The sequence below is a fragment of the Eumetopias jubatus genome, unplaced genomic scaffold (assembly GCF_037043125.1).
Source record: "Eumetopias jubatus isolate StellerSeaLion01/CBP00866 unplaced genomic scaffold, mEumJub1_p1.0 scaffold_2, whole genome shotgun sequence".
NCBI classification, from domain to species: domain Eukaryota; kingdom Metazoa; phylum Chordata; class Mammalia; order Carnivora; family Otariidae; genus Eumetopias; species Eumetopias jubatus.
This window is the reverse complement of record NW_028274808.1, coordinates 41,070,178-41,097,613: the sequence shown is the minus strand read 5'-3', so window position 1 is coordinate 41,097,613 and position 27,436 is coordinate 41,070,178. Positions and strand designations below refer to the sequence as shown.

At 36.8% G+C, this 27,436-nt stretch overlaps 1 protein-coding gene across 1 annotated transcript in view; it reads right to left on the bottom strand.

Annotated features, from left to right (window-relative positions):
• PSD3 (pleckstrin and Sec7 domain containing 3) overlaps positions 1-27,436 on the bottom strand; it is a 492,408-nt gene that overhangs the window by 74,703 nt on the left and 390,269 nt on the right. The window contains exon 12 of the mRNA XM_028124024.2: positions 12,654-12,724. Within this exon, the coding sequence (XP_027979825.1) occupies positions 12,654-12,724 (71 nt within the window). The remainder of the gene's footprint in view (positions 1-12,653; positions 12,725-27,436) is intronic.

The window sequence follows — 27,436 nt, the reverse complement described above, 5'->3', positions numbered from 1 at the left end:
GATACTCTGTGGATTTACTTTTTGCTTGAAAGTTAGAGACAAACGTGACTAAGTGATATTAAGCAAGAGGACCAGAAAGGGAAATGAGGTGGTCAGGAAGACTGTGTGTAACCTGAAGCAGCAAAACAAGAACTTTGGATAATGTCAGAAATTGTCTAGGGGAAAAGAAGAAAGAAAAAGGACTTATTTTACTTTAGAGAGAAATCAGTAACAGGAAAGAAAAGAGATTCAACAGAAATGAGTTAGAAACTGGGGATGTTATTGGTCAAAGTCACAGAAAGGGAGTAGCAGAAAAGGGGGAGTGGAGGGAAGATCAAAGTGGAAGCTATAAAATCAGTCCTCTTCAAAGTAGTTGTCTATATACTTTCTGCCTGTACATCTTTTTTTTTTTTAAAGATTTATTTATTTATTTGAGGGGGGTGCAGGGGCAGAGGGAGAGGGAGAGGGAGAGAGAGAATCTCAAGCAGACTTCCAGCTCAGCATGACCCGAGGAGGGGTTTGATATCACCCTGAGATCATGACCTGAGCAGAAACCAAGAGTTGGATGTTCAACAGACTGTGCTACCCAGATGCCCCATTTGCCTGTATGTCTTTAATTCTCAGTCCATTTTGGCTTCCATACCCGCCACTCTGCTGAAACTGCTTTATCAATAATTTCCTTGTTTGTAAATTCAAGTGACACTTTCCAATTTCTGTCTTACTTTAACCATCTTACAACATGGAATGCTGTTACCATCTCTTGACATCTGTAGTATCTCATCTCTCTGTCTCTCTCTGTTTTGTTCTTGGCTCTCTCTGGTTATAATGTTTAGGTTCCTCAGGCTCCTTCACTGTCTATTACTCTTAGAAAACATATGAAGTGTGTGTGGTCCACTGGTTCTATCCTCCATCTTCTCCTCACTCTACTCAGAGTGACATAACTTATTCCAATGGCTGAAATCATTAACTATTTTTTTGATGGTTTCTCCAAATCTGTATTTTTAGGTTCCCTCCTCAGCTCTAGATCTGAATATCCATAACTGTTTCTTGGACATATCCATTTATTATTCCAAAGACACCTTGAATTCAACACTACAAACTGAACTCTCTAGTTAGACTATGTTTCTCCCTTTCTGTTATCCCTACTATAGTTCAAGCTAATCTGGTCTCTGTCTCTGATTGAATCTGACTCCAATCCTCTCTATCCTATAGTCAGACTGATCTTTCTAAAATATATATGTGATCATGTCATATCCCATTTACACTCTGATAGCTCCACATTGCTCTAAGATAAAATCTCAACTCTTGAACATAATTTTATAAGCTCTTCCATCTGCTTTGGATACCCTTTATACTCCACTGAACCTATAGCTCCTCAAATGTGTTGTGGTCTCTCACAGTTAGGCATCCACACAGGTTTCTCCCTGTCCCAATCCTCTGTATGACTAACCTCTATTTGTCTTTTAAATGTAGGCTTAAATATCACTTACTTCATGAATTCTTTCACAATCTTCCTTTCTCTTCCTGAGGCTCAGTTAAGTGTTTCCATTACCATACTTTTTGTAGCATGTATCAAACTGCATTCAGATAGTTTGTTTTGTTTTTGTTTTTTTGATCTCTTCAGAGTATAAGCTTCTTTAGGAACTGTATCTTGCTCAGAATCATGTCACCAGTGTATAGCACTTTGAAAAACTGGCATAGTCCTAATCTAATAGATGTATTCACTATGGATTTTCTTCCTAGTATGGCCCTCTGTATCGGAATGGTAGTTTCTTTGCCAAAGTTCAGCTGATAAAGGATGCTTGGGTTACTTTTAAGTGTCCATCCAGGAGTCATGAAATGGTTGGAATGTTGACATTTTCATGGTTTTTCATGGTTTATGGGAACAATAAGGAAGAATAATTGAAAATGGGTCCATGTTAGAAAATCTCAAAAGTTAGTTACTCTACTTATAGAAGATGATTAGAGATAGCCTCATATTTCAGTAAAACAGTAGCTGGAGCCAGGGGAGTACAATGAGAGAGAAGGTAACCATTAGTTCTTACCAAAGCAGGAGGCTAAAGGGAAAGAAAATAAGCTATTGCACACTTGCTATGTATTAGCCAAAAGTAAGTTGAATCTGGTTGAGGATGTAAAGTTAACTAGTCATTTCTGGCTGAATGATCACTGAAGTAAGCTGTCTTAGTATGTTTGCTAACCCATTTCTTACCTCTTTGATGTGTGACGCTTGGATTGAGAAATGATTATTCTCTTAGATATTAGATAAAAAAGCAGCACTCTGTAAGGATGTATTTTTTTAAATACAGGAATAGTCATGAGAGGGTTATAAACACACAGGCAGGATTATAAACTTTAGAGGCATTAGATATTTATTAACTCTTTAATTTCTTATAGCAGTCACTGAAAACCTTTGGGATAAGCCTCTTTGGTTGGGATGGAAGTAGGGAAGGAGGCTGAATGAATGGAGACTGAGAGGATTCAGAGCTCTTTCTCAGTATAATTTAAGCTATGCCTCGAATGACTTTTTTTTCTTTTGAAGGGGGAGGTGACTTATTATTCTTCATTCTTAAGGGAGGAAATACTAACTGCATTGTTCCATATGGGTAAAAATCATTAGGCTATTTCATAGTTGGGAAATCTTGATGAAAGGCTTAAATGTAAATGATGAGCATCTGATAATGGAATGAGCACCTAAATATATCGTTATTTAACTGGGAGAGGGTTTTTTTTTTTTTTTTTTTTTTTGTGTGTGTGTGTGTGTGTGTGTGTGTGTGTGTGTGTGTGGTGTGTATGTGTTTATAATAAAGGGAAGGTGGGCTTTAAAGAAGTGAATTGCCAGTCATTATGATCTCTTTAGATTATTTACTTCATTAATTTATCAAGGGAGTAGAGGCCCTGTGTCCTGTCTTACGCAATACTATCCCCTCACCCACTCTACCCCCTGCTGTACCTTTGGAGTGCCAAGATACTAGAAGTCATGATGTGGTAGGGAGCAGTGACAGAGCATCTGCCCACCTGAGAAAAATGGAAGGGACCCAGTACAGAACAATTACTGGAAGTCTTTGGACAGGAACCTTTAATGCTGAGAAATTTATATGGGGTGAAAGGCATGAAAAAAAGAATGGTGGGCAATCTAATTTTGGAGCTCTAATACAAACTGATGCTGAAGATTCAAAGTTCACAAAGTTATTCCCTTGTCAATATTTAGCCCTTTTTTTTCAGTATCCGGATGAGTCAAACTCAATCCAATTCACTTAACTGAGGGAGAGGGCAAGATAAGAAAAGCTGGTAACTTGGAAACAGCATCTCTCTTTGCATTGCCTCTGTCAAATGTTGAATGCAAGAGCATTTTTCTCTCTCCCCAGGCTCACTCTGGGATGGAGTGGGTAGAAATCCTGTGGCTCCGTATTCAATGGAATGGTTTTGCCAAAGACAGCCATGCCCTTTACAGAGATTTCAGAGAAAATGAAAAAGTAAGCCAAGAGAATAGGATTTCTGCTGGGGAAACAGCTGTGTTATGTGAAATTTAATTTCAAAGGGTTGTTTCCTGCAGAGACAAAGCTAGCTGTAAGGACCAATGTGGGCCCAGCATGTACACACATGCTGCTTTGGCAGAGGCCAAGGTGGTTGACTTATAAATTAGAAGCTGTGTTGGCTCCATAGGGAAATAAAGACAATACAAGATAAACTGACCATGTAAGAGCATGGATAATCTAATATCAATGACAGTCTCCATTTCTCTTGTTTTCTCAGTTAAAATAATGTGTCAATTTTAGGAGGATGCTGCAAATTCTTTGTAATCTTTGGATTTCAGCTAACTCCACACCTTTTTCTGAAAAGGTGACTTATCAACAAAGAGAATTCTGGTCCAAGGTGAAGCATCCCATGCTCTAACATTCCTCACCTAATCTATCACAAAAGGAAGAAAATAAAAGGGTTTGTGTAAGTAATGGTCCTTCCCAATGTAAACATCTGAAAAAAAGCTCCAATAAAGAATAGAACAGGGGAGAATTATAAAAGTGTTCCTTACAAAGCTGCTCTGATAATATGCAAACTATTGATATAGAATATAATAAAATGTACTTGAAGTCCTTCTTTGGACTGGGAGGACTCCTAAGGAAGGGGGGTTTTTAAAGCAAATCATTCTTTCCATTTTATTATATAGAGCAGTATTATAATATTTGAGATGTTTAAAATAAAAATAAATCAAAATTATTTCTCATTAGTGATACCTCCATTCCAAAGCATTTTAGTACATCTGTGTTACATGGGTGCCATCATACAGGGGATGCTATCTGATTCAGTATTGTAGATGTTATATCAAAGGAAGGACTCTTTCTGAGAGAAAAACACTTGTGAAAAGGCAGCTATAGACATGAACAGACATTTTTCCAAAGAAGACATTCAAATGGCCAACAGACACATGAAAAAGTGCTCAACATCACTCCGCATCAGGGAAATCCAAATCAAAACCTCAATGAGATACCACCTCACACCAGTCAGAATGGCTAAAACTAACAAGTCAGGAAACGACAGATGTTGGCGGGGATGCAGAGAAAGGGGAACCCTCCTACACTGTTGGTGGGAATGCAAGCTGGTGCAGCCACTCTGGAAAACAGTATGGAGGTTCCTCAAACAGTTGAAAATAGAGCTACCGTATGACCCAGCAATTGCACTACTGGGTATTTACCCCAAAGATACAAATGTAGTGATCCAAAGGGGTACATGTACCCCGATGTTTATAGCAGCAATGTCCACAATAGCCAAACTATGGAAAGAACCAAAATGTCCGTCGACAGATGAACGGATAAAGAAGAATGTGGTGTATATATACAATAGAGTATTATGCAGCCATCAAAAGGAATGAGATCTTGCCATTTGCAATGAGATGGATGGAACTGGAGGGTATTATGCTGAGCGAAATAAGTCAATCAGAGAAAGACATGTATCATATGACCTCACTGATATGAGGAATTCTTAATCCCAGGAAACAAACTGAGGGTTGCTGGAGTGGTGGGGGGTGGGAGGGATGGGGTGGCTGGGTGATAGACATTGGGGAGGGCATGTGCTATGGTGAGCGCTGTGAATTGTGTTAAGACTGTTGAATCACAGATCTGTACTTCTGAAACAAATAATACATTATATGTTAAGAAAAAAAAAAGAAGAAGATAGCAGGAAGGGAAAAGTGAAGGGGGGGAAATCGGAGGGGGAGACGAACCATGAGAGACGATGGACTCCGAGAAACAAACTGAGGGTTCTAGAGGGGAGGGCAGTGGGGGGATGCGTTAGCTTGGTGATGGGTATTAAAGAGGGCACGTACTGCATGGAGCACTGGGTGTTATATGCAAACAATGGATCATGGAACACTACCTCAAAAACTAATGATCCAAACAATGGATCATGGAACACTACCTCAAAAACTAATGATCCAAACAATGGATCATGGAACACTACCTCAAAAACTAAGGTATGGTGATTAACATAACTTAATAAAAGAAAAAGAGGAAAAAAAAGAATATTAAATGTGTAAGGGCATGTGTTTGTACACTAAAAACAAAAAGTTCAAAAAGAATGGGAAATTTCTCTTCAAATATCCAAATACCAATAATTAATGTGGTGAGAAGAAGCTGTGATGAGACAAATACTGTCATAAATAACTGCAAGAAGAACCAGGGAATGAATGTTGGTTTGGCCTCCTCAGAAGGAATTTAGAGTTATGTCTCAATAATTTTAAGCAGTTCCAATCCTGTCCCTGTGACCGGTGACAGTACCGCAAATTTATCTTCAGGATATAAATAGACATGTGCATAAATACACACAACATTATTTATAACTGAAAATCAACTGAAATGAGGGTATGTCTGAAAATGGGAAAAAGATGAAGTTATGGTAAACCTATTTAATGGAAAATATACTGTAAGCAATTAAATATGAATGCTTTTATAAACTTTATTAAGGAGAGAAGGAAAAAAATAAAACCATATGACTTATCATATCACAGTCACCAGATACCAGATTGACCAAAAAATATGCTTCTGAAAAAATTTTAATTTAAGAATGCTTATGATACTAAGTAAAGTAAAAAGAAAATGATGCCAAAACTATTTATCATAGTCCAAGTAGATTTAAAAATATTTTCCTAGGAGTGATGTCAGCAAGATGGCAAAATAAAAAGTCTCAGTTCTTGTTCCCCTACATTAACACAATTTAGCCATGATATATTCATCAAAATCCCTTTATGATAATGTTAGAATGCAGTTAAGAGGTTGCAGTACTACAGGACAAAAAAAGTCAAGAAGAACCATATTGAAATGGATAAGAAGAACAATTTCACTTTACCTGTGTCAGCCCCTCTCTGAAACTGCCATAGGTCAGCACTGCAAGAAAATACCCTGGCCCTTGACTACTCCCTCATGGTAAAGTGAAGAGTGGAGAATACCTCTAATGTTCTGGTTTTTTGGAAGGTTGCTGAAGGAATGGTTTCTGTATTGCCTCACTCAGAATTCTGAGTGAATCAGCATAGATTGGATACCTGGAGGTTGCTGAAATTAAAGGAAAGGAGGTTGCTCCAGCCAGCATGGCTTGGTGAGACTGGGAGAAAATTGCACAACCTAAGGCTTCCCTCTCAAGAGGGAGATACAGGGATGGAGTGTGTATCTGGCATTCTTATCAGAGGGCTGCCAAGGGAAATGGTATTTATCTTGTCTGACTTGGGGCATTGATGGGAGCTGGCATACTCTGGATGTCTCTCAGAAGAAGAGAGAGCTGAATGGCTTGCTGCTGTAAAACCAGAGCAATTGCACTTCTAGAAATAAACATGAGAGAGCAAAAATTACAAGCTCTTGAAAAAGAAGAATGCAAGATTGTCTACCTGAGAAACTGCATGCAGAGGCATAGAGAAGTTGCAGCCCTCAAAAAAGTTTCAAAGCTCCCCAGAAAATTAGCCAAGCAGATTGGTAAGGGTCTTCCCTATATGAAAATGGTTTGTAAAGACAGAGAGGTAACTTTAGATGTGCAGATCCCAATACAAAGTTATCAGACAACTGAAGAAACAAGTAGATAAGGCCTGATTAGAAAATCAAAATAAACCTCCAGAAACCAACCCTAAATAAGGAGAGGTATATAAATTATCTGATTAAAAAATTCAAATTAACCATCATAAAGATGCTCAATGTGCTCAAGAAAATGATGTGTGCACAAAATGAGAATATTAACAAAGAGATACAAAATATAAAAAGGAACTAAACAGAAATTCTGGAGCTAAATAAGAGAATAACTAAACTAAAAAAAAAAAATCACTAGAAGGGTTCAACAGCAGACTTGAGCAAGAAGAAAGGATAAGCGAACTTGAAGACAGGCAACTTGAAATAATTCAGTCAAAGAAATACAAAGAAAAAAAAGAATGAAAAAGAGTGAAGAAAGCCTAAGGGACCTAATGGACACTATCCACTGGACTAAAATACACATTATCAGAATCCCAGAAGGAGAAGAGAGAAAGGGGCAGAAAGCTTACAGAGAGAAATAATGGCCAAAAACTTCCCAAATCAGTAAAGAAATGGACATCTAGATCCAAGAAGCCCTAAAGTCTCAAATCTAGATAAACTCACAACTACAACAAGACACATCATAATCAAATATTCAAAAGTCAAAGATGAAGAAAAGTCTGCAAGTAGCAAAAGAGTGACTTGTAATTTACCTGGAATCCCTTAAGACTCTCAAAGGACTTCTCAGCAAAAACTTTGCAGGTCAGGAGAAAATAGGATGATATATCCGGAATGGTAGGAAACAACCTGCAAACCAACAGTACTATATCCAACAAATTAGTCCTTTAAAAAATGAAGAAGAGATAAAGATTTTCCCACATAAACAAAAACTGAGGGACTTTGCTACTGCTAGACCTGCCTTACTAGAAGTGTAATGAAAACAAAACAAGAATTTGAAATGAAAGGATGTGAAACTGCAACATGAAAGCACATGGAAGTATAAATATCACTGGTAAAGGCAAATATGACAAATAAGAGAATAATAAAGTACTGTAGCAGTGGTGTGCAAATCACATATAACTATAGCACAGAAGTTAAAAGAAAAATGTGTCAAGAATAACTATAAACACAAAAATTTGTTAAAAGAATTCTGACATCAATATCATAAATTGTGCATGTTGTGGTAGGCAGTGAAAGCGTATGTGTTTTTGTACGTGATTGAACAATGTTAAGTTGTTGCCAGCTTAAAAGAGACTGTTAGAACTATAAAACATTTTATGTAAGCCTCATGGTAACCACAAAGAAAATATGTACAGAAGATATACAAAAAAAATGAGAAAGCAATAAAAACATGTTTCTACAAAATATCAATAAAATGCACAGGAAGACATTGACAGAGGAAAAAAGTGTCAAAAGGCTACAAAAGAGACAACAATTTACAAAATGCTAATATTAAGTCCTGCACTGTTAATAATTAAATGTAAATGGATTAGACTCTCCAACCAAAATACAGAGGGTCTCAATGGATAATAAAACAACACCTAGCTATATGCTGTCTGTAAGAGGCTCACTTTATATTTAAAGGTGTATTTCTGTTTAGAGCAGAAATAAATGAAATAGAAACCAGAAAAACAATAGCAAAAAAAAAAAAATCAACAAAACATAGAATTGTTTTTTGTTTTTGTTTTTGTTTTTTTTTAAAGTAGCCTCCATGATCAGTGTGGAGCCCAATGTGGGGCTTTAAGCCATGACCCTGGGATCACGATCTGAGCTGAGATCAATAGCCGGATGCTTTAACCAACTGAACTACCCAGGCACCCCAAGAATTTTTTTTTTTAGATTAATAAAACCGACAGTCCTTTAACTACACTACAAATATAAGAAACAACTATGAACAAATTGGACAGCCTAGAAGAAAGGGATAAATTCCTAGAAAAATACAATCTGCCAAAACTGAATCATATAAATAGAAAATCAAAATAGATCTGTATCTAGTAAGCAGATTAAATCAGTAATCAAAACCCTCCCCAAAGAAGAAAAGTCTAGGACCACATGGCTTACTCATAAATTCTTTTAAAGAGTCTATTTATTTTTTAAAAGATTTTATTTACTTATTTGAGAGAGAGAAAGAAAGACTGCAAGCCAGAGAGCAAGCACGAGCAGGGTGGAGGGGCAGAGGGAGAGGGAGAAGTAGACTCCCCATTGAGCAGCGAGCCCAATGCAGGGCTCGATCCTAGGACCCTGGGATCATGACCTGAGCTGAAGGCAGACACTTAACTGACTGAGCCACCCAGGTACCCTAAAGAAGAGCTTCAAAGAAGAAATAATGCCCGTCCTTCTCAAGTTCTTCCCAAAAATTGAGGAGGGAACACTTTTAACTCTCTTTATGAGGCCAGCATTATCCTGATACCAAAACCAGAAAAAGATACACAAGAAAACTACAGGTCAATATCCCTGAAGAATATAGATGTAAAAATCCTCAACAAAATACCAGCAAACCAAATCCAACACTACATCAAAAGGAGCACACACTGTGACCAAGTGAGATCTATTCCTTGGATACAAAGATAATTCAATATACGAAAATCAATTAATGTGATAAATCATATTAACAGAACAAAGGTTATAAGCCACATGATTATCTCAATAGATGCAGAAAAAGCATTTAATAAACATTCAAGACTTTTTAATGATAATATTCAACAAAGAATAAAAGGAAATTACCTTACTATAATAAAAGTCATATATGAAAAGCTCACAGCTTACACTATATTCAATGGTGAAAAACCGAATGTTTTTCTTCTAAGAAAAGAAATATGACAAGGAAGCTCACTCTCACCTCTTCTATTCAATATAGTACTGAAGTCCTAGCCAGAATGGGTGAGAAAAAGAAATAAAAGGCTTCCAGACTGGAAAGGAAAAAGTAGCACTGTCTGTTCACAGATGTCATGACCTTACACATAGAAAACTTTACAAAGATTCCACACACACACACACACACCAAAAAAACCCTGTTAGAACTAAGAAACTTATTTAGCAACACTGCAGGATAAAAAATTGACATGTAAAAATCAGTTTTATTTCTATATACTAATAATGAATAATCTTGAAAGGAAATTAAGAAGACACTTCCACTTATAATAGCATCAAAAATAATAAAATACTTAAGAATAAATTTAATGAAGGAGGGGAAAAACTTATACACTGAAAAAAGAAAACATTGCTAAAAGAAATTAAAGACACAAATAAATGGAAAGGCATCTCATGTTCATGGATTTGAAGACAATACTGTTAAAATGTTTATACCCCCCAAAGTCATCTACAGATTCAATATAATACCTATCAAAATCCCAATGGCATTTTTTACAGAAATAGAAAACTCACCCTGAGATTCATATGGAACAAGAAAGGATCCTGAATACTCAAAACAATCTTGAGAAAGAACAAATTTAGAGACCTCACACTTCCTGATTTCAAAATACATTACAAAGCTACAGTAATTAAAACATTATAATATTGGCATAAGGACAGACATACTATGCATATACAGTAAACTGATTTCTACAGAGTGCCAACAGTACACAAGGGGGAAAAGATAATTCCTTCAATAAACAGTACTAGGAAAATGGGTATCCACATGCGAAAGAATGAAATTTCATCCTTACACTCTACACAAAAGTTAACTCAAAATAGATTAAAGGCTCAAATGTAGACTTGACACTATAAAACTAGAAGAAAACATAGGGGAAAAGCTTGTTGGCACTGACACTGGCTATGATTTCTTGGATGTGATACTAAAAGCACAGGCAACAGAAGCAAAAATAGACAAGTGAGACTACACAAAAGTAAAAGGCTTCTGTACAGCAAAGGAAACAAGGGAATGCAAAGGCTACCTACAGAATGGGAGAAAATATCTGAAAACCATATATATGATAAGGGATTAATATCCAAAATACATAAGGAATTCCTATAACTCAACAGCAAAAAAACAAAAGAAAAATAAGGGTAAAGGACTTGAATAGACATTTCTACAAAGACAACACTCATATAGCCAACTGGTATTGAAAAGATGCTTGACATCACTAATCATCAGGAAAATGTAAATCAAAACTACAATGAGATATCACCTCACACCTGTTAGGATGGCCATTATTAAAAACAAAACAAAACAAAAAACAAAACAAAACAAAACAACAGAGAATAAGAAGTGCTGACATGCATGTGGAGAAATTGGAACTCCTTGACACTGTTGGTGGCTACTGAAAATAATTCAGCCACTATGGAAAACAGTATAGACATTCTTCACAAAATAAACAGAACTACCATATGATCCAGTGATCCCACTTTTGTGTTATCAATGGGAATTGAATCAGGATATCAAAAAGAGATATGCACTCCATGTTTACTTCAGCATTATTTACAATGACCAAGAGGTGGAAACAACATCAATATCTATGGATGAATGAATGAAAAAAGAAAATGAAGTAAAAAATAGAATATTATTTAGCCATAAAAAAGAAGGAAATTCTGTCATAGGCTACAACACGGATGAACCTTCATCACATTATGTTAAATGAAATCAGCCAGTCACTGAAGGACAAATACTACTTGTTTCCACTTACATGAAATAGCCAAACTCATAGAAACAGAAGGTAGAATGGTGGTTGCCAGGGGTTGGGGAGAGGGGGGAGTGAGAGAATTGCTGTTCACTTGGAATTGTTCGTCATGCAAGATGGAAAATTCTAGAGATCTACTGTACAACACTGTGCTGATAGTTAATACTATCTACTGTGTACTTAGAAATTAATTGAGGGTTATATGTTTTTGACCACAGTTAAAAAATTAAGACTTTTCCTATCAGTCATCATTGAGGACAATGTTGTTACTGCCTTGCTGCCTATTTGCCTGAATTCCAAGCTGCCCCTCACAGTTAGAGCTGGAATCCTATTTGGCCCTGGGAAGCAGTGGACCTCATTCCAGTCAACACACAAATTTCCCATGTTCACACACACAGAGCTAGGGAGGTGGAAGCTCCAGGATTACCCTTCAAAGGCCAGAACATACAAACTTGACCCCAAACAGGTTCCCAGATTCTGGGATTAGAAGAAAGGATCTGGGCAGGAAATGGTCTGGTTAAAAACTTACTCAGATAATTTGGATTAAGTACCAATGCTTCAGGACTTGAATGAAATGTGTTTCTAGATTTAGGTAAGATCTAAATGAAGGCAAATAATTAAATGAAGATATACCATTACATAGCATTAGTGAAGGAGATAAATGAAGGCTCTAACTAATCTATAGTATAAATAACCATTGAAACAAGTGCTGCCACAGGTCTGTACCTACATAGACCATTTGCAGTCTGACTTATCAACCTCTATTCAAAATTTCTAACTGAACACAAATGGAACACAGCTCAATATTTATATTTATATTTAATATATACTATAACACATATATCAAAATATTTTATGTATAAAATACTTTATATAATATACAATTACATATATATAATTTCTAAAATAATTTTTTAACCAGAAACAAAAAAAACCTAAAAAAGAATTTAGACATCAATTAAATAATCTTTTGGGTGTTTGATGTAGTCTCTTTGTACAAAGTAAATATTTTCTGGATACCTTGTCAAATCATTTCAAAAAGTTTTGTGAGCTTCATTTTTTAATTTATGTTTACCTTTTGCAAGTAAAGGACTGTTCCCTTTAGTACAGCATAAAAAGTTTTCCATCCTCGCTTTCCTCTTGGAGCTAGAAAGGGGAAAAAAAATGGAAAATTTTATTTGACAGAAAATAGCATTTTAGAAATAATCAAAATGATCAACATGGTGATCATGTTTCAATGTTCCTGGTTTATTAACTTCCAAAATTAATAATGAGAACTAAAATTTCCTTGAGACTTATAAAACTGAAGCACAGAAAGTAATCCGCTCATGGTCATACAACTAGGAGGAGAAGCAGGAATCTGAACCCAGGCAGCATGGCTCTAGAGACATGACTTAAGGACTGGGAAAGCAAAGAGGCATTCTGGAAGTATACATTAATCTAAGAGAAAGCTTAAAAGGCTCATGTACCAGATTACTTATAGCTCTGTCAAAGTTTCTAGAAATCATTAAAATCTCAGAATATAAAAGAACTCCTCTTGGCATTTCCCCCACACACCCACCAGCTGGATTATAACTTTAGTTATTATTATTCCTATGGCAATCTGTGATACCTCAGTTGCAGATCCTGCCACACTGTAACAATATTTTTGTTGAGGTGTCTCTTTCAGGAGATTACGAATGACCTGAGAGCAGGTACCCTTCATTTTTATAATTCACAGTACCTGGCACCATGTAAGGCAGACATTAGGTACCGTCATAAAAATTCTCCAAATTAAGTTTCTTTCAGAAGTCTTTACATTCTTTTTGTTTGTATTTTCTTGGAGTAAAAGGTGGAATTTCTCTATTGACTTATGTATACTTTTACAGACTGTCCTAAAACAAAAGCACAGATTAGCAAAGACAGTTTACTATTTAATCTTAATTAAAATATGTAACTGGAAAATGTTATGGTATATCTGAATGCCATTTTTCTAAACATGTCTATCCAAATAGGTAGGGAGGACCACTTATTCCTTTATCAACTATTTGGCTGCCTTTATGCTGTCTTAACTTGGATACCTGATTAAATTAGGAAATATATTATTCTTAAGCAAATCCTTTAAATTTTCTTTGACCGAAGACTCAAGAATCCTTAGGGTTGGTAACTGTGTGAATATCCCCCTGCAGAACACAGATCCCCCTGCAGAACACAGATGCCCCTGCCAACACCATACTGATATATCCACCTGGCAAAAAAGGACTCAAAACATCCGCTCTGCAGGTTTCCAGGGGAAATTACAAAAAAAAAAAAAAAAAAAAAAAAAAAAAATCAATCCATCTGTTTTCACTTCACTATGCAAGGTTTAAAAGTATGTACTCAAAAATAAATGATCAACAACAGTACACAATTATCTCCTTTATAAAGAGAACCACAGATCATTATATATATAAATATATATATATGATAAATATTGACTGCATTGTTCAATAGGTGTCTAATTCTGATACAGTTGATGTGAGAATAGTGCACACAGAAGTGACCACAGGCTGCAGGAGCCATGGCACAACAGGACCAAAGACAGCATGGTGTGCTGAAGGCACCTGACTAGAAAACAGACCAGCTGGTTTCTAGTCCTGTCTTTAAACCACCTCACCCAAAACCCCTGAGTAACTCCTGACCACTGACCAAATGCACCAATTTTTCAAAACTTCAGATGCTTCATTTAAAAACATGGATAATTTACCTAAGTTAAGGCAAACCACTAGCTAATGGTGGAAAGTAATTTAGAGAAAACCCTTTTCTTTTTTGTTTCTCTCTCTCTCTCTCGCTCTCTCTTTTTTTTTTTTTTTTTTGCTTTCTTCCATCACCTTTAATCCCCATCACCTATTTCACCCAACCCCACTCAAATCATCTCTGGTAACCATCAGTTAGTTCTCTATATTTAAGAGTCTGTTTCTTGGTTTGTCTTTTTTCCTTTGTTATTTGTTTGTTTCTTAAATTCCACATATGAGTGAAATCATATGGTATTTATCTTTTTCTGACTGACTTATTTTGCTTAGCATCACACTCTCTGATCCATCCATGTTGTTGCAAATGACAAGGTTTCAGTCTTTTTTCTTTGGCTGAGTAATATTTGTTTGTGTGTGTGTCTGTAACACACCATTTCTTTACCCCTTCATCTACTGAAGGACAGTTGGGCTGCTTCCATAATTTGGAAATTATAAATAATGCTGCAATAAACATGGGGATGCATGTGTGCCTCTTAGTGTTTTTGTATTTTTTGGGTAAATACCCAGTAGTGTGATTACTGGGTATTTAGGGTAGTTCTATTTTTAATTTTTTAAGAAATCTCCATACTGTTTCCACAGTAGCTGCACTAGTTTGCATTCTCACCAAAAGTGCATCAGGGTACCTTTTTCTCCACATACTTGCCAATACTTGTTCTTTCTTGAGTTTTTGACTTTAGCCATTCTGACAAGTGTGAGGTAATATCTCACAGTGGTTTTGATTTGCACTTCCCTGATGATGACTGATGTTGAGCATCTTTTCATGTGTCTATTGGCCATCTGGATGTCTTCTTGGGAGAAATGTCTGTTCATGTCTTCTGCCCATTTTTTAATTGGGTTGTTTATTGGGTGTTGAATAAGTTCCTTGTATATTTTGGATACTAACCCTTTATCAGATATGTCATTTGCAAATTTCTTCTCCCATTCCACAGGTTGCCTTTTAGTTTTGTTGACAGTTTCCTTCTCTGTGCAGACACTTTTAATTTAGTAGTCAAAACTGTTCATTTTTGTTATTTCCCCTGCCTCAGGAGAAATATCTAGGAAAATATTGATTGCTACACCTGATGTCAAAGAAGTTACTGCCTGTGCTCTCTTCTAGGATTTTTATGGTTTCAGGTCTCACATTTTAGGTCTTTAAGCCATTTTGGCTTTACTTTTGTGTATGGTGAAAAAAAATGGTCCAGTTTCATTCTTTTGCATGCTGCTGTCCAGTTTTCCTAACACCATTTGTTGAACAGACTTTTCCCCATCACACATGCTTTCCTCCTTTTTCAAAGATTAATTGATCATGTAGTTGTGTGTTTATTTCTGTGTATCCTATTGTTCCATTAATCTATGTGTCTATTTTTGTGTCAGTACCATACTGTTCTCATTACTAGAATTCTGCAACATAACTTGAAGTCTGGAATTCTGATGCCTCCACCTTTTCTTTTTTAAAATTGCTTTGGCTATTCAGGGTCTTTTGTGGTTCCATACAAATTTTAGGATTGTTTGATCCAGTTCTGTGAAAACTGCTATTGGTATTTTGATAGGGATTTGCATTAAATCTGTAGATTGCTTTGGGTAGTATAAGACATTTTAATAATATTTGTTCTTCCAATCCATGAGCATGGAAGGTCTTTCCATTTCTTTGTGTGGTCTTGGATTTCTTTTACATCTTTAGTTACGTTTATTCCTAGGTATTTTATTATTTTTGGTGCAACTGTAAATGGGATTGTTTTCTTAATTTCTTTCTGCTGGTTCATCAATAGTGTATAGAAATGAAACAGATTTCTGTACATTGATTTTGTATCCTGCAACTTTACTGAATTTATTTATCAGTTCTAATAGCTTTTGGGTGGAGTCTTTAGGGTTTTCTATGTAGTCTTATGTCATCTGCAAATACTGAAAGTTTTACTTCTTCCTTAATGTTTTAGATGCCTTTTATTTCTTTTTGTTGTTTGACTGCTGTGGCTAGGACTTCCAGCCTTTGTTGACTAAAAGTGGTGAAAGTGGACATCCTTGTCTTATTCCTCACATAGGGGAAATGCTCTCAGTTTTTTCCCATTGACTATGATGTGGGATTTTCATGTAAGGTCTTTATATGTTGAGGTATGTTCCCTCTAAACCTATCTTGTTGAGGGCCTTTTTAAAAATCATGAATGGATGTTATACTTTGTCAAATGTTTTTTATGTATCTATTGAAATGATCATATGGATTTTATCTTTTCTTTAATTGATATATCAAACTGATTGACTTGCAAATATTGAACCATCCTTCCATCCTGGGAATAAATCCCACTTGATCTTGTTGATTTTTTTTAATGTATTGTTGGATTTGGCTTGCTAGTATTTTGTTGAGGATTTCTGCATCTATGTTCATCAGAGATACTGGCCTGTAATTTTGTTTTTTGTGGTGTCTTCATTTGGTTTTATCAGGCTAATGCTGGTCTCATAGAATGAATTTGAAGCTTTCCTTCTTCAACTATTTTTTTGGAATAGATTGAGAAAAATAGGTGTTAACTCTTCCTTATATATCATCATGATAAGTACTCTTTAATCCCCTTGCCCTGTTTGTTTCCCCTATTGAACCACCCCACCCCCACTCTAGTAAGCATCAGTTTGTTCTCTATAGTTAAGAATTTGTTCCTTGCTTTGTCTCTCTCTCTCTTTTCCTTTAATAATTTTATTTCTTAAATGGCACATATGAGTGAAATCAAGTGGTATTAGTCTTTCTCTGACTGGTTTATTTTGCTTAGCATTATACACTCTACCTCCACCCATGTTGTTGCACATGACAAGATTTAATTCTTTTTATGGCTAATACTCCATTGCATATATGTAGCACATCTTCTCTATCAATTAATCTGTTGATGAACAACACTTGGGCTGCTTCAATAGTTGGCTATTGTAAATAATGCTGGAATCAACATAGAGGTGCATGTATCTCTTTGAATTAGCGTTGTTACATGTTTTGGGTAAATACCCAGTACTGTGATTATTAGATATAGGGTAGTTCTATTTTTAATTTTTTGAGGATGCATCATACTATTTTTCACAATGAGTGCACCCGTCTGCATTCTGGCTGACAGTGCAGGAAGGTTCCTTTTTCTCCACATCCTTGCCAACACCTATTGTTTCTTGTGTTGATTTTAGCCATTGTGACAGGTGTGAGGTGATATCACATTGTAGTTTTGCACCCCATGTCTTATCCATTAGAGTGTTTAGTACATTTATATTGAAAATGATTATTGATAGTTGTGTATGCATTGCCATTTTGTTACTTATTTTGTGGTTATTCTTGTAATTTTTCTCCTTTCTTCTCTTGATCTCTTTCATGGTTTGCTGGCTTTCTTTAGTGATATACTTGGATCTCTTGTTATTCTTTGCTTATCTGGTTTTTGATTTGTGGCTACCATTGGTTTATATGTAACATCTTCTACATACAGCAGTCCATGCTATGTTGATGGTTGCTTAAGCTGGAACCCATTCTTTTCTCCTCTCACCCTCATGTTTTAGGTATACAGTATCATATTTCACATTCTTTTATTTTGTGAATCCCTTGGCTGGTTTTTACTAGATATACTTATTTTTACTGCTTTTGTGTTTCCTACTTTTCATACTCTCACTATGGTCTTTCATTTCCTTTCAACTCAAAGGGTCCCTTTTAATATTTCTTATAGGGTTGGTTTAGTTGTCATGAACTCCTTTATTTTTTTGTTTTTCTAAGAAACTTTATCTGTCATTCTGTTTTTAATTTAAATTCAATTAACATATAATGTATTATTAGTTTCAGATGTAGAGTTCAGTGATTCATCAGTCTTATATAATACCCAGTGCTCATTACATCATGTGCTCCCCTGAATGTCCATCCCCCAGTTACCCCATCCCCCACCCTCTCCCCTCCAGCAACCCTCAGTTCGTTTCCTATAGTTAAGAGTGTCTTATGGTTTGTCTCCTTCTCTGATTTCATCTTGTTTTATTTTTCCCTCCTTTCCACTATGACCCTATTTTGTTTTTTAAATTCCACATGAGTGAGATCATATGATAATTCTTTCTCTGATTAACTTCCTTCACTTAGCATAATACCCTTTAGTTCCATCCACATCATTGCAAATGGCAAGATTTCATTTTTTGATGGCTGAGTAGTATTCCATTGTGTATATCTACACCACATCTTCTTTATCCATTCATCTTTTATTCTGTTCTGAATGATAGGCTTGCTGGATAGAGTATTCTTGGCTGAAGATTTTTCCCTTTCAGCACTTAGAATATATCACACCACTGTCTCCTGGACTGTAAAGTTTCTGCTGAAAAACCCACTGACTGCCTTATGCGGTTTCCCTTATAAGTAATGTCTTCTTTTCTCTTGGTGCTTTAAATTTTTTTCTCTTTATCCTTACTTTGACATTTTAATTACTATGTGTCTTGGTGTGGACCTCCTTGCATTGATTTTGTTGGGTAATTTCTGTACCTCCTGGATATGGATCTCTTCTTCAGATTAGGGGAGTTCTCAGCCATTATTTTTTCAAATAAATTTTCTGCCCCCTTCTCTTTTTCTTCTTCTTCAGGGATCCCTAAAATGTGAATGTTATTATGCTTATGTAATTGCTGAGTTCCTTAAATCTATTCTCATTTTGTGTAATTTTTTCCCTCTTTTGTTCAGCTTCGTTACTTTCCATTTCTCTATCTTCCAGGTTATTAATTTGTTCCTCTGAGTCCTCTAGCCTGCTCTTTATTCTATCAAGTGTACTTTTAATTTTATTTATTGTCTTGTTCATCTCTGCTTTTTTTAATCTCTTTGTTCAGGGTCTCACTGATGTCCTTTTCTCTTCTCAAGTCCAGTGAGTATCTTTTTGATCATTACTTTAAATTCTCTATCAGGCATATCATTTATCTCCATTTTGCTTAGGTCTCTTGCTGTGGTTTTGTTCTGTGTTTTTATTTGGGACACACTCTTCTGTCTCTTCATTTCTGTCCAACTGTATCTGTTTCCGTGTGTTAGGAAAGTCAGCTTCATCTCCTGTTCTTTAAGGTAATGGGCTTATGAAGAAGAGGTCTTATAGTGCCTTACAGTGCAGTGACCCTCCTCTACAGGACTTGACACTTCAAGGAGTGTTTCCTATGTGTGCTGTGCCCTACTGTTGTGCCCTGGCCACTTTATCCTTTAGTGCAGTTGTGTGCAGAGACTCTCTTTGCCTGTTGTGGGCAGTGTTTGGTCCCCATCCAAGTGGTGCACATTTTAAGAAGGTGTGCATTGGTCTGCTTGCAAAATGAGACCTGCCACTACCACCAGAACTGAGGCTCCAGGTCAGGAGATCTGGTGTTTGCTTGGTTTGCACCCTTCTTCTGGGGAAGGGGACCTGTAGCATCAGGACTGAGGCAAGCATGATTGGCAAGGGCAGATCCACCATAATGTGGGGGGATGGGGCTTGGTGTAAGCAAGTTAGGTAGCAAGTGTCAGTGCCATGCAGGTGGCTGTGTGATTATGCTGACGAACGGGGGAATGAAATGGCACCTGCCAGCTCCTTTAATCCTGGAGAGGTCTCCCTGTGATTCCTGCCTCTTCAAATCATGCTCTGAGATGAGTAAGTAACACTCCCTCCAGTATACCCCAGGTGTTTTTCAAACTGCTGCTTCTACTTTGTAGCTCTGCTGGCTGTTTGTCATACTGTTTCTTTAAGGATGGGGACTCACCTTCCTAATGTCCTCTGGGCTCTCCCATAGCTGAGCCTGCTTTTTTTTAAAGTTCCAAGCTTTAAGTCCCACAAGTTGTAAGAACTCATGAGGTAAACCCCACTTACTTTCCTTATTTAAAAAAAGATTTTATTTATTTATTTGACAGAGAAAGAGAGTGAGCACACACAAGCAGGGGGAGTGGCAGGCAGAGGGGAGGGAGAAGCAGGCTCCCTGCACAGCAGGGAGCCCAATGCGGTGCTCAATCCCAGGACCCCCAGCCCCTCTTACTTTCAAAGCCAAATATTAGTCTTCCCTGAGTGGGTTCCCCAGTGTGATACTCTGTTTCTCCCCCTTTACCACACCCTTGGCTTCACTCCTGACAGTGGACAGCCACAGTCCTCTTCACTCCCAAACCACATCTCCACCCTTCCTATCTTCTTCGATGTGACTTCTTTTCTACATTTAGTTGAGGACTTTGTTCTGTCAGTCTTGGGGGTGTTTTCTGGGTTATTTATGCTGATTTGAGTGTTATCTAGTTGTATCTGTGGGAGAAAGTGAGCTTTGGGTCCTCCTACTCCGTCATCTTCAAGAAAACCCTTTTGTTTTTATAGGAGGATTGTAGTCCTGGATTTTAAAGCCTTTCCCCAAAACTCTAAAACTAGCTGAGGCATCTTGAGATTGCTTCAGTTCAAAGACCTACAAATCTATTTTACTACTTTTCAAGTAGAAATCTCCAATCCATGAATCCACATACATGTTCACAAAAAATTTTAGTAGCTCTTTATCATTACCACACCAAGCCTACTAGAAACAGATCACAAAGAGCTTTCCAAATGAAACGTGATCTTAAGTTACTGTGGATGACTAATGCTTAAGTCAATGAACATTAACTCTGTATTGCATTCTCTACTTTCCCATCTCCCACAGGAGGTTAAAACATAAAATCTTGTTTTTGATCAATTATAATTAAGTTGTTTAAGCCTTAAATAAACAACCAATATTCCTAACATAACTTAGGAGCAAGTGCTCAACAGTATATAGCTAGTGTGTTACAAAAGCATTACTTTAAATGATTTTATATGTATTAATTCATTTAACTCATACCACAATGCTAAAAATAAGGTACTATTGTTACCTCCATTTATATATGGGACTGTGGGTACAAATGAGTGGAACTCAGGGAAGAAAGAGACCACTGTGCACTAGAGCAGGCTGGGGAGGCTCTCTAAAGGCAAGCTCAACAGTCCTGATGCTAAAGCCACACACAAAGTGCTGCTATGGCTCTTGTATCTGGTGAGGCTTGCCATGTGAAGCACATGGGTTAGATGTCAATGAATGAAGAGCATTGCTCCTCATAATGACTGCAGAATGAGTTAAAACTGATTTCATAACTCCAAGATTATTAAAATATATAAGACCAGGGAAAGAGTTGTAACTGGTTACATAATAAACATGATGGGAGGAATGAGTAAGAGTTCTGTTTGGAAACCCAATGTCTCCTACTAAAAGGCTTTAAATTATAAGGGTGAGAGAGTTGGTAGATAGATTTTAAAGATACCTGGGTGTCTACTGTGAAAAGGTATTCACTGAACTTGATCAAAAGACACCATTCTAGGCACTAGACTGTGTTTTCATGATTCTTTTTAATATGCATACTCAAAGTCCAAAGATACTTTCCTTCTTTTTGAAAATACAAAGATCTTGGAATATTTTATTCTAATCATCTGCCTCCAACCTTACATGATAATGCTACCTATTACTTTATATTTTTTAACACTACCAAAAGGGATATCATTATTTTTCTATAAACTGCCATTGTCTATTTAGATTTACTGTCATGTTTACTATTACCTTTATTCATTAACACTTTCTTTACCTCAAATTTTTTTGAGGCCATTTTCTTTCTTTCTTTGTAAGATTTATGTGAGAGAGAGAGAGTGAGAACTTGAGCAGGGGGAGGAGGCAGACAGGCAGAGAAATCCTCAAGCAGACTCCCCATTGAGCATGGAACGTGACTTGGGGCTCCATCCCAGGACTCTAAGATCATGACTTGGGCTTCAAAATCAAGAGTTGGATGACTGAGCCACCCAGGTACCCCGAGGTAATTTTCAATTAATTCTTTAAATCTATACTTAGAAGTTCCTTTAGTGAGGACTGTTTTGGTGGTAAATCTTTTTTCTATTTTTGTTTATATAAAAATGTCTTTATTTTATTAAAAATTCTAGGTTGACAGTTATATTTTCTTATGAAGACATTATTGCGCTATCCTTTGGCTCCCGTCATTGTTGCAATGTCTATCTTGAGCCTAACTGTTATGTCTAAGAAGAGGTTTCTTTAAATTTAGCCAGCTTGGTGTTCTTTGGGCTTTCTGCGTATCTATTCCAAACACTTGTAGTCATTAGATCTTTGGATATTGTGTCCTCCATTGTCTCCACTATTGTAACCTGTGACACTCTAATTTCTCATTCCATTCCAGAGGTTTCTTGACTGCTCCTTCATATTCTTTCTGTCCTTCTGTGCTAAAAGCTGTGTAATTTTATCTCCAATATTCCTTCAACACCCAGATCCAGAGATACTCTAAAGGTATAGCAGCCCTAGGGTTAGCTTCCTTCCCTAGATTTGTATTCATGCTTTTTTCCTGGCTTACAGGATTTCCCTTTCATTGTTATAGTCATTCATTCTTTTAAAAGGCATTTTACATATTTTATCATTTTAATTTTTTACTTATTTTGATTTTTTTTAAAGATTTTATTTATTTGAGAGAGAGAGCAAGAGAGATAGCATGAGCAGGGGGTTGTGGCAGAGAGAGAGGGAGAAGTAGGTTCCTCGCTGAGCAGGCAGTCTGATGTGGGGCTCCATCTCAGAACCCTGGGATCATGACCTGAGCTGAAAGCAGATGCTTACCTGACTAAGCCGCCTAGGCGCTCCATTTGATCATTTTTAGATGTTTTATAATGCAAGTTTTAGAATCTGTAGGCCATCATATTGCCAAAGTAGACCCTCTAGCTCTTTTTTCTTTTTCTTTAAAAGAATTTATTTTGTAGAGAATTTTGTAATCTACGAAGAGTTCATTTATAGCAGAATACAGGAGATAAGTGCTGAGGACAAGATGAGAGGAATTAGAAAACAGAACACCAGTGAGGAGGCTATTACAACTGCCCAGATGAGAGAAAAAGGCCAAAATATGCATAGAAGTACACAACAAATAAGATAAAAATAAAATAGAAGGATGGGTGGCTGGGTGGCTCAGTTGGTTAAGTGTATGACTCTTGATTTCAGCTCAGGTCATGGTCTCAAGGTCGTGAAATTGAACCCTGCATAGGGCTCTGGGCTTAGTGTGAAGTCTACTTGGGATACTCTCTCTCCCTCTCCCTCTGCCCCTTCTCCCTGCTCTCTCTCTCTCTTTAAAAAAAAAGAAATAGAAGGAAAGGAGAAGGCATTAATGTAAACTGAGCACCTATATACAGTGCTCTGGGCACTGGGCTAACATTGAAAATGTACACTAAATTTGATCCAAACAATCCTTTTGGTTAGGTATTAATGCCTCTTTTCACATTAATGTTTCCTTTATTAACTATACTTGTAGTCCTAGAGGTGGAGTAAGCTACTGAGGAGGCTATGTATCTAAGGATTTCAAAGCTTATAGGGCAATTCAGACAAGGAAATATATTCTAAGGCTGCATTAAGAAGGAGAAACTGTCCAGATGATAACCCTCTGCAAATGGTCAGGCCTGCTACTCCAGTGACATGAATATAAGGGAAAGGGAAAGAAGAAGTTGGGATAGGAGGGGAATGCAAGTTACGCATGTTTTCTAATTTCATTGAACTACAGAACTTTCAAAGGTATCCTTGCTCATGGCTATGAGATTCAGAGCTGAGGTATGATCCCTGTGTCTGCCCTCTCAGATGCAACCAGCCCAACATTTTTGCACAGTACCAATGCTAATAGCAGCACTAATTATAGCAGAAGTAACAGCACACATTGTTTTAAGCACTATTCCAAAACCTGATGTGTATTAACTAAAGCCTACAACTTTATGAGGAAGCGATTATTATACTCTCCATTTTACCGACGTGGAATCTGGGATCTCACCTAACCTGCAGTACTTTGTTCCCATAGCACTTGGACACTTTACTCTGCTTTGTATGCAGGGAAAGTACAATGTCTTAGTTAACTCTGAGGTATAAGAGCTTATTTAAGAGCTGACTTAGCATGGACTCTGACTGATCAGGAAAGATACTGCCCAATCAGGACTGAAGGGACATCCATGGTAAACAGTCTGTTCAAATGAACACATTCCTTGACTATCAGCCCTGGATAGGGTACCGTTTCTTGCCCATCGTAGGTTAAAATAAGGAACAAGAAAAGTCAAACAAACCTTTGTGTTTATTATTCTACATATCACTCACACACACACACACACACACACACATGGAATATATATTTCTGCAAAAGAGAAATTGGCAGATGAGTGATAATGGAACTGTCATTAAATCTTCAATATTACAAACCAGTTCTTATTAATGTTCTCATGTTCATTATAAAATTGAAGAAGTCTTTTTGGAAACATAAAGTAACAACATCTTGGCTTCAATTATTGCCATTGATCTTTGTAAAATAGTTAATACATAACTGGGACTGAAAGCACAGATTGTCACCATTTTTTCATAAAGAGGAAGGAATCAGAAAATATTCCTGAGCAATAAAATATTAAGTAAAGAGTACTGCTGGATATATGCCAAAAAATAAAGTTATGCATTTTTTTAATCCACCAAAAGGTATAGGCTTCATGTAAAAGTTTCTATTTGCATGCTATACCCTTCAACTTTAATTTCTTCTGAACGAAACCGGGAACAAATTGTGGCTAATATCTTACTGTTCCAATTTTTCTATTTTATTCAAAAAGCAGAGAATTTTTTCTTATGTCAAAATCGATTCATCCTCTTTTTGGCAACTGCTCACTTTGGATTCCCTGGTCATCAACTTTTTGCTTTTATTCAAGTTTAATATGAGAAAAATTTAATATGTACAGAAAGACATAGTATGTACATTGTCTATTTTTTCTTTTAATACACTAATCTTTCCTGTATGTTGGCTTGAAAAGCATTCTTCTACTGCCCCAGTAAAATGACAAAAATACCACCCTCTCCCCCTACCCTCCCAAAGAGTAGAGAAGGTCAGTAAGCCATATCAATACTAATGAGAAAGAATTCTTGAGTCATGGCCTGAAGGCTAACACTGCAGGCCCTACCAGGTTTGGAACCAAACGAAATATGAGAATTTTGCATAGAACATTCAATTTCCTCATGTTAATGGGCAAAGACATTAAAATACAATGTGATACCAATGAGGGCATTCCAAAATAAATCCTTGCTGAACTTGGAAACAAATATGTGTTCAGCAAATGCTCTTCTATACTAGTACAATTGGGATATATTTATATTATATTTGTAAAAGGCATAAGACATTTTTAAAGTTGCTTTATTTCTCTAGTGACAGCACCTGAAAATTGGGTAAAATTCTTAAATTATCTATCTTACAGGATGAAGAGGTATCCTACCCTGGTAGGAGGCAAACTTAAATTCTACATCACTGAGGTAGGGTTTTTTTTCTTTTAAAGATTTATTTATTTGAGAGAGAGAGAGAAAGAATGAGTGAGCATGGGAAGGAGAAGCAGAGGGAGATGGAGACCAGCAGATTTCCTGCTGAGTGGGGAGCCCGATACAGCGCTCGATCCCAGGACCCTGGGGTCACGATCTGAACCAAAATCAATAGTCTGATGCTCAACTGACAGAGTCACTTCAGTGCCCCTAAGGTAGTTGAAGGTACAACACAGGCAGGCAGAATTTGCTTTCTGCGACTGGTTTGCAAAGGATTTGGACAAATTCATAAATGACAGCCCTACAAATCATTAAGTAAAGTTAAGGGTTAATCCTTGTATAGTTATCCTTAATTTTCTTTCATAAATATCCTCAGGCACTACCATAACTATTATTAAATCTTTATAGAGTATAAAGGCCAAGAGCAGGCCACCCAAAATGTGCCACTTTGGCATATGAATTATTTTCAATAAAAGTTACTTAAGAAACAACCAATGCAAAAAGAACACTCTAATCCCTCCCTCCTTTGTCTCCAGAAAACAAGATGTAAATCTCTCATGAGAAAGGTATGCTTCTTGTACCAGGTAGTAAAGATATCCTTATCATAAGGGATATAAAATTTGGAGCCGAGAAGGCTGTATTAACAACCCTTGTTACTTTTTACTAATTTACTACTGCAGCCCAATTCTATTCAGAATTCCTTACTAACCGAAGCTCCCAAAGTTAAGTTTTCCATGTTGTGTCAATCCTGCACAGATTTATTGTCTCTTTGTTTAAGAAGTATAAAAACTGCCTTCCTCGGTCATTTCTTTAGGTTTCAATTTCATTACTGAGCTTCTGTTTGCATGTAATAGAACTCTGGTTTTTTTCTCCCGTAATCTGTCTCATGTCAATTTAATTCTTAGTCAAGAAGAACCCTGAAGGGCACAGGAAAAATTATTTCTTCCTTTCCTACAGTAGGCATAGTTGGCAAGATCAAATTCTGCTTGATATTTGCTTTGAAGATTCTGCAGCTTTCCAATCTTGGGACATCTGACATATAGCCCACAGAAGGTAAGATTTCTTACTGTGGCAGCTTCCAGGAATCCATCCCCAGAGTCCAATGGAGCAAGAGCGGTAAGACTCTCCTTTCTCTAAATTTAGATTAGCAGGAGAACATATTGTGGAACTAGTTCTTTGGCCTTAGTGATTCTTGGTAAAAATTTGGTAGAATATTCTTGGTTTTACTGATCCATTTCCTCCCAGAGATGGTCATTGTTTTCCTTTGTCTGTTTTTTGGGTTGTTTGCCACACAAAAGTTATTACCATAGGACAGAACACCAGGCATAGGCCCTACAAGCCTGCTGCTCAAGCTTGCCTTACAGACTGAGTTCATGGTTCTTATCAGACCAACATTTGTTCCAGATAAGCTTTGTTGAGGGTTAATGTGTATATGAGGTAAAAGCTATTGTTAAGAGACATCTTGGAAGCCAAAGCCACAAAATTGGTGGGCATGAGTTGAGCACTTAAACGCTGTTAGGGCCCTTGCCACTCAACTCAAAGACTCCTATGTTAGGATAGGTTGGTCACAGAACAAGTTAGATTAACACTAAGTCACTGGCCAACCTCAAGAAAACTTCCATGCAATCAGGTACGCTGTAAACCCAATGGCACATTCCTTCTAGGTATTTGTTAGCTCTGAGAGACCCAAGGGTCAGCTAAAGCTGCTAATACACATATAAAAAAACCTGAATGAGGTTTTTCCTTTCATCTGGTTTTATGTCCTAAGAGCTTGGTTTGGTGACCAAGTGAAAATATTCTTTCTGGTCTCCTCCATCTAGAGGATGCACTT